Raw genomic sequence first — 9,353 nt, 5'->3', positions numbered from 1 at the left:
ATGGGAGAAAATATTTGCAAACGAAGCAACTGACAAAGGATTAATCTCCAAAATATACAAGCAGCTCATGCAGCTCAATATCAAAAAATCAAGCAACACAATCCAAGAATGGGCAGAAGACCTAAACAGACATATCTCCAAAGAAGATATAGAGATTGCCAACAAACACATGAAAGGATGCTCAACATCACTAATCATTAGAGAAATGAAAATCAAAACGACAATGAGGTATCACCTCACACTGGTCAGAATGGCCATCATCAAAAAATCTACAAACAATAAATGCTGGAGTGGGTGTGGAGAAAAGGGAACCCTCTTGCACTGTTGGTGGGAATGTAAATTGATACAGCCAGGTTGGAGAAATGTATGGAGGTTCCTCAAAAAGCTAAAAATAGAACTACCATACAACCAAGCAATCTCACTACTGGGCATATACCCTGAGAAAACCATAATTCAAAAAGAGTCATGTACCACAATGTTCATTGCAGCTGTATTTACAATAGCCAGGACATGGAAGCAACCTAAGTGTCCATCTATAGATGAATGGATAAAGAAGATGTGGCACATATATACAATGGAATATTACTCAGCCATAAAAAGAAACGAAATTTAGTTATTTGTAGTGAGGTGGATGGACCAAGAGACAGTCATACAGAGTGAAGTAAGTCAGAGAGATAAAAACCAATACCGTATGCTAACATATATATATGGAATCTAAAAAAAATAAATGGTTCTGAAGAACCTAGGGGCAGGACAGGAATAAAGACACTGACATAGAGAATGGACTTCAGGACATGGGGAGGGGGAAGGGTAAGCTGGGACGCAGTGAGAGAGTAGAATGGACATATATACACTACCAAAGGTAAAACAGATTGCTAGTGGGAAGCAGCTGCATGGAACAGGGAGATCACCTCAGTGCTTTGTGTCCACCTAGAGGGGTGGGAGGGAGACACAAGAGGGAGGAGATATGGGGATATATGTATATGTATAGCTGATTCACTTTGTTATACAGCAGAAACTAACACACCATTGTAAAGCAATTATACACCAATAAATATGTTTTAAAAAAATGCTAAGTATCTTAAGCAATTCTATATCAGAAGAAAGTTTTGCCAAGAACTTTTCATTTGAATTTTAAGAACATAAGAAGGCCATAAAAGCTGAGTAAATATATATGCAGGTTTATTCCAAGTTCCCAGTCACCTTGAAAACTATGTGTGTTCTTTGATCATTCTTTGTGTAGCCAATCAGTTATCTTCCCAACAACTCACTATGACAAAATTCATGACTTACATCATCTACCTATACAATAAAGATGTTCCTGTGTTACCTTTGTCATTGAAACATTGCTTACAAATATCCAGGATTAATCACCACTCAAGATCACAGCTGTTCGAAGATAACATACTCAAAAAGCTAAATTCTATCCTCCACACAGTAGCAAGAATCTTTTCAAAACTTTCAGCTCACATCATTTGTATGCACTAATTTTTCCAATGGCTTCCTACCTCAGAATAAACTCCTCCCAATGGCCTGTAAGTTTTTCCCTCTGGCCTCATTTCCTCCAGTCTCTGGCTTGTCCATTCTGCTCCTGTCACACTGACCTCCTTCCAAATTCTTTCCTCAACAACGATGCTCCCAGTTTAGACTCTGTGCATTTGCTGGGCCTTCTGCTTCCTGCACTCCTTCTTCACATGACAGAGTGGCTCAGCCCTGCACCTCATTCTGGTCTTTGCTCAAATGTCCCCTCACTGAGAGAGGACAGCCCTAAAAAATACTACCCTTTCCTCAAACCATCACTCTATGTCCTTACCTTGACTTTCTTTTCTGCTAGCACTTAGCCCAGATAACCCATTACATGTTTATCTTTCACTTGTTAGGCACATCTCCTCCTCGAATATAAACTCCCATATAGGGAAGGACTTCGTTATATTCACACCAGGAACAGTGTGGCATAAAGCAGATACCTAACAAATATTTCAGAAGAAATCTATTGAAACAAACAGCTATATGCTTTCACAATTCATTCAGAAATTGTATTTAGACTGCAACTCATAACACGTGATTTTCTTGTTCTTTCATCAAGACCATTCTATCCTGCCTATGTGATGATAAAATTGCATTTTACTTAAGTCCTAACATTTTTTAGGTCTATATTACCTGGCCAACCACTAATGACTTCTGCTGATTCATATATAAAAGTATAAAGTGCCTACTTCTACATACATTTTACTTTATACTATATAATACTTTATTCTTAATATATTATTTATATTCATAATGTATAAATTATATTAATATCACAAATCCACATGAATTGTTCTATCATTAGAACACCATGTGTCACAATGCATTAAGACAGCTTAAACTAAAAATAACAGAGAAAAATAAACACATGAAAATAACACTATGCCCTATAATACTGAATTAACTCTCAAGGGCACTATCTCATTGTAGCTAGCAATTATAATCTTTTACTTTATCCACTTCACTGCATATGACATATCTTTTATATAAATTCACCTGATTTGTTGGTGGACTGGACAAAGCCCAATTAAGTGTGACATATTATAAAATAGAAGGAAGTTATCGCTTTATGTTATCAACCTAAAAGGTATGAAGGCATTGACTGTAGTGCTTTACAAATTTATCCATTGCTATGATCTTAAGTGAAAACAATTCAGATTAAGTTGTATTAACTTAGACACAACAAAACATCATTAATTGTACGTCATTTTTTTAGCCCATAGACTTATTCTTAACATAATCACAATTTTTATTCTAGGTCTAGTTGAAATTGATTAATTCAGTGCTATACAAAATGAGATAGAATCTTTTACACATTATCTCAGCCCCCATTTCACTGCGATCTAAGGTTCTAATCAGGGAGCTAAATAAAATACACACATTTCAATCTTCACCAGCCTTCTGATCTAACTCATATAAGCTGTGACCTAAATGACCTTCATTTCAAGTATATAACTTTGACTCACCCACCTAACTGAAGGCTCAATTAAGGTGGAGGACCCACCATAACCTCTTTGCTTGGCATCAATATCAATATAACTCACGATACTTTCAAGACCTGGTTTATTTTATCTGAAATTTTCTTAGGAATATAAAGGCTTTTGAGAATATCTGTCACTTCCTTTAATCTATTATTCTAAATATTTACAAATTTATTGCATCATTTCCTTGAGTTTATTTTAAAAACATGAGCACCCAACTGTCATAATCTACTAATCCTTAGGTTTTGATACCATAATCCTTCTACATCGTTCTGAATATTTTACATGGTCTTTGTTTTATTTTGCTTATTAATATCTTATTTTCCACTGTACTTTATTCCCTCTGCCTCTGGGCCTCCGTAATCCAGAAATTTTGTTCTTTTGTGGAAGATGGACCATAGAACAAATCTACAAGTTCTTACACAGAAGGCAACATATTTTTAAGAAAAGTTGCAAAGTTATGATACTAAGGCAATACAATGGCATAACATATACAGTAAATAAGAATAAAAGTACAGTTATATGTGCTGATATAAAAAGATATTCAGGATACAGTGTTAAGTGGAAAAAGCAAGTTGTAAAACAAAAATGTATCATGTTTCCATCTGTATATAAAAATAAGGTCTGTATATATATAATATATGAATGCACTTATATATGTGTGTATAGAGAGAAAATTTTCTGGAATCATGCACACACAAAAACTTATCCACAGTTATCTATCTCTCAGGAAAAAGAATAAAGGCCAGGCAAGGAAGCCTTTAGCTTTCATCTTATTCTCATCTGTTCTGTATTGTATAAACTTTTCAACCAATCTTTTCTAAGAAAAAAAAATTTTTCAAAAACCTTAAAATGTCTATTACCTTTGATCCAGAAAGTAAACTTCTTGGAACCTAGTCTAAGAAAATAATTATTAATTTCAAATTATCGTAGGTAATAAGATACTAGAGTACTACTAGTAGTAGTGAAAATAGGAAAAATAGGGAAATGTTTAAATTATGAAAAAACCACAGAATGGAATAATACACAGACATTAAACATATTCATGAAGATTACATAATAACATTAAAATACTTATGGTATAAGGTTAAGAATAAATAGCAAAATATAACATTTTATGGAAATATGAAAACATAACTTTGTAAACTCTAACTTTAGAAATAAAAAGACTGACCATATGTTAAAGGTGATTTTTGTGTGTGATAAATCTATAGATAACTTTAAGACCGCTTTTCTCTATTTTCTAAATGTTATTTCATAAGCTGTTAATGAAAAATAAACACTGATAAAGAGGTTTGGTACATATATTAGAGCATAAGAGAGATAAATAGTCATAAACGTTGCCATCTAGTGTTGAACCCACCTCAATGAAAAGATAATAACAAAATGTTTTAAAATTACAGATGTCATCAAGTCAAGAACACAGGTTTCCCATAATAGTTGAGAAAAATAATAAACCTTTACACTCTTCATTTCACAAATCCAGAGCGGGAAAAAAAAACCCCACTCTCTTCCAAGCGATATGATCCTAGTCAAATACTTCTGTTATTCTATCTATCCCCTAATTTCAGCCTATATCATGTGCATCTTATTTTACAAAAAGTTGTCTACTTCCATAAATCCAGGTAAACAATCTAGTTTTCTGAAGTGGAAAAAAAAGAAATAGTATAGTAATAATGTCAATGTTGCTACTGAACTTTAACATCCCTACCTTTTTGGTCAGCAGTTTGCCAAATTGTACAAATTTTCTAGATTATACATTACATGTACCAGAATTGAATGATAAAATCCAAGATCAAAAATTTGAATTATTTTATTAAAGGGCTTCAAATGTATGTTAATAAGAATCATTACTCACATATGGCAAAATCATTTTGAAAATGTTGGGGGTCTTAATGTTATAATTCTAAGGCAGAGGTTGGCAAACTTTTTCTGTAAAGGGCCAAACAGTGAATCCTTAGGGCACCGTGGGCCATACGGTCTCTGTTGCAACTACTTAACTCTGCCCTTGTAGAGCAAAAGCAGCCACTAAGAATATGTAAATAAATAAGCATGACTCTAGTCCAATAAAACTTTATTTTCTGGCACTGAAATATGAATTTAATATAATTTTCACATATCACATATTATTCTTTTGATTTTTTCCAACCATTTAAAAATGAAAGAAAAAAAAAGAAAAAAAAAAACATTCTTCACTCACAGGCAATACAAAAAGAAAAGGTGGTAGGCCAAATTTGGCCTGTCGGCTGAAGTTTGTCAAACTGCTCATTCTAGAGTTTTTGTTTAACTTATTCCAAGGTTATATCCCTTGCTACTTCCTGCTGTTTGGCATGTTTTATCCTCCTCCATTCCACCTTCAAAATCTTATCTAACCTTTAAAGCCTTCCTCAAATATGTCCTTCACGAAAACTTTCAAGGTGACTTCATCAAATGAGTCTTCTCTTCCTTTGAAGCCCCATAACATTTGTACCTTCTCTGGTTTTACATGTGACTACTGACCTTGTCCAGTTATTGGCGTGCCAAGACTTCCTCTTAACATTTTATGGAAGGAACCCTCTCTTACACATTTCTTATCGACCACAGTGCATAGCAGAAGGTTAATGATAATGACTGGATGGAAAGATAACTATTCAACATCCTCAATTCTTAGCTGTAGGCACCAGTGGTTTAATAACAGCTTTTACATTTCTAAAATAAATGTTATAGACATTAAAAGCATTCATAAGTTTTAAAACGCAGATGAATTTTAGTACTATTAAAATGGGACAACAAATTTTACCTTGGAGTCAAAAAGAATGCCCACCATGTTGGCAGGGTAGACAGATGGGAGAGATCAGGGAAAGGCCCGAGATACAAGTTATAGGGCACAGGGTACTATGTGAGAGCCAAATAGCTGCAGGCACAACCGGCCATCCACAGGACACAACTCAATCCTTTAACTGTCCTCCTAAAGTTGAGAAAAATATCAGACCTTCCATGTGTCTAAGGTACTGGGGCCTGATCATCCTAGGACACGCTTCAAGACTTTCTATGTCAAATGGAACTGTCCAACACACCCAAGAAACCCCTGGATCAGAAAGTTACTCAGTTTCAGAGAACTTAAAGTGCAGTTTGGAGTTTTCTATGAAATTTTTATATTTTTATTTAACTATAAATTGCTATTGCACAGATAAAATAGGAAACCTTTAGAAACTGGCACCACTCTCCCTGAATTCAAATCCTAGGAATGCTTCTTATTAGCTGTATGATGCTTGACATCTTACTTAACCTCTACAAACCACAGTTTTGTCATCTGTAAAAAGGAGATAATGATAATAGAACCTAACTCATGGGGATATTGGGCTGTTGTGAGGATTAGACGAGTTAATATATGTAAGTGTTTAGCACTGGCACATAGCAAGCACCTATCAATGTTAGCTACATATACATATAAATGCATATTTGGATAAGAACAAATGGCATTGCTAATACTAAATAACCTCTAAAAAGCTACAGATACCCTTGCCTTCAGACATGTATTGTGTTTTATTTGATTCTTGAGATAGAACTGCCATAGGAAGGAATTTACAGAAAATAGGAAACAGGCTATTTAAGAATTTTCAAGTAATTTTTAAAATGCAATAAAGGAAAACAGCAAGCTGAAAATACATGTATGACCATGTGACACAGAGAGAAATAGGAAAAAATTGAATCCCTCCGGCATTATCACAATAGTATTTCCCAAGCTTTGGCAGAGTGCAATGATCAAGATCAGCTTCCATGCATAGAGACAATGGCAGGTCAACTCAATGGCCATACTTACCACCTTTATCCACCCTACGGGGACCTGCCTTTTTGTCCTTCACCTTAGCAGCGCTTCCTTCCCAAAGGTTACTCCTACTCTTTTCCTTGTCTTCCTTGGAAACATGTTCCCTGGACTTCTCAGATAAGCCCTCTGCAATCACTCGGGTTCCTTTCTCTGCTTCTTCTCCAAGAACATTCTCCAAGTTTTCCTCTATTGGCAGAGGCTTGGTCTCCACATCTGCTTTTATTATTTCTTGGTCTTCAATTTCGATTTCTAGAGAAGTCTCAATTGGAAGGTGGATTTTTCCTGGCTCATCATTTTCACTCAACTCCTGAGAAGATGGACTTCGGACACTTTCATTTGGACTGTTTTCAGCGTGGGCTTCCCTCTCCCCCAGTGCAGATTCATCTTCACTGCAACTAGAATATGGGTGACTTTTGGATGAGGTTGATGAAGCAGTTCTTATATCTACAAAAATTAAAAATGACATCATTGCTTTTCCATAAAGGGAAATTTAATAATAATAATTGTGGGAATTATGCTAGTAATTAATCATACTAAAATTTTTAATATAGTTTAGTAGATTTGATACCCTTTCCCCATATAGTCCACATAACTGTCATGATAAAGAAAGACCTATGTAATCTGTGAGTCTATAGAATTTTCAATAAGAAGTCACATTTAACTGAAAACCAATTGTATTTGTTTATTTGTTGAAAACCATTTCACTGGAAAACCTTTGTTATTATCATTTTTGTTATAGAAGAAATGGAATAATCTTTTACTTGTTCAGCAAAAGCACTTATTTCATTATCATCTTGGATGTATCCACAGTATTCTCTGTGCATAAAGTTTAAATTTTTATCTACTGTAACACCCGCCATACTGGTACACCCTGGTAGCTCAGTATGGTAAGAATATCTATGCATTTGCATAATACCTAGATACTTAATATTTTGAGATAATGCTTGTGTGTGTGTCTGTGTGCATGTGTGTCGGGGGGAGATCTGGTCTTTTTTATGGGTTCCCCAGAAGCAGACACTGAGATGAGGACTCATGTGCCAGTGATGTATTAAAAATATGCTCGAAGAGAAACTCTTCCGGGTGTGGGTAAAGCAGGGCAGGGAAGGGAAGAAGTCAATCAAGAGAGCTATTTCAAGCAACATCTCAGCCTCAGCCTGATCCCATGGGAACCTCTGAAGTCTAAATTATATTAGAATTTTTCTTCCCTTGAGGAAGGAGCTGGGCTTCCATTCTCTGCTCCAGTCAGACATGGCTACAGGCTACCCTGGGGGGAACACGAACTCTTGGCACTCCCTTGCTCTTTGTGCCTGAGGGTGAAGCAAACCCAGTAGCCCAGGGCTGTCCTCTGAAGAAGACAGAGGATGCAGAAGCTGGAGATGGGCACATAGAATCGGCAAAAGAGATTCTAGGATATCTATGCAGTACACTGATGTGATGCTACAGATATGCAGTCTGGAAACTTACCAGAGCCAAAAATGGTTTAGTATTTATTACCGACAAAAACTTTTTAAAATCTCCAAGAAAATAACACACACACACTGACTCTGTAAGGAAGATGCACTGCCTTGGGCCAGAAAAATACAAACTTGCCTTTCATTTTTTTTAACCAAATAGACCTGTGTTTATAATTTTTTTATAGAATATATTTTTCAAATGAAATAGCCCACACTTACAAGCTGCTTAGCTTTCTTGTTTGCTCTTCTCTGTGTGCTCCTGATTCTTTTTTCTGTTTATGTTTTTTTCTGCTTGTCAGCTACCCAGATGGCTGTAGCAGCTGAGGCAGAGTTTAAGGGAAGAAATACCTGTCTTTACTCTTATCCTCTTCCCTCTAGCCCCAACGGCTCTCCATGACAGGGCTTAGCATTTTAAGTATAGTCACTGAGACATACTGAGCTCCCACAAAGATGTGAGAGATTCTACACAGCAGTAAAAATAAACTCCAAAAAGCCTTTAAGCAACAGAACCCCTTAAGTACAATTCCATTTGTTCTTATCTTCCAACTACCTTGACAGGCACCAGATGACCACTGTTTCTCAAAGGAATCACATACTTCAGCCACTCATTCTTTATCTCCATTGTATAAGATCTGGATGTGCTGTCTCTCGGTGGGGAATGTACAGATCAAGGACAGTCGTTCTCTTATTTGTACTAGTTCAGAAATTTCAGAGACTATGATCTCCCTCTCTCTTAAGCATCTCACATTTGTTTTTTTAAAAAAGAAAAACAACTCCCAGTGTGCTAGTGGTTTGTTTGATCAGTGGTTTTCATTAATTGCACAATTAGCTAGGATACAATGTTATAATTGTTCTGCACATCCAAAAATATCCGTATCTACCATCTGAATGTTGACACCAGGACTCTCTCTTTTGGCTCTGAGAGTTGTTCACATAATTTAAAAAATGAGTGCTCCCCTTTCTTTAGCAGCTTCTATTAATTGTATTATTTTATTTCAAAGGCTGAAACATGCTCTGGTTCAATTTTGAGTCAGTCCTTGAGAAAGATCAGGTGAATGAATGGCTGCTGAGTGGCAAGGCTAC

General features: G+C 35.8%; 1 protein-coding gene across 1 annotated transcript in view; it reads right to left on the bottom strand.

The window, feature by feature from the left end:
- Positions 1-9,353, bottom strand: part of ERICH3 (glutamate rich 3) — an 81,334-nt gene that overhangs the window by 13,815 nt on the left and 58,166 nt on the right. Inside the window, 1 exon segment of the mRNA XM_055083905.1 lies at positions 6,811-7,260. Coding sequence (XP_054939880.1) covers positions 6,811-7,260 — 450 coding nt within the window.

This window comes from Physeter macrocephalus, chromosome 4 (genome assembly GCF_002837175.3).
Source record: "Physeter macrocephalus isolate SW-GA chromosome 4, ASM283717v5, whole genome shotgun sequence".
Lineage (NCBI taxonomy): Eukaryota > Metazoa > Chordata > Mammalia > Artiodactyla > Physeteridae > Physeter > Physeter macrocephalus.
This window is presented reverse-complemented; position numbering and strand designations above follow the sequence as displayed.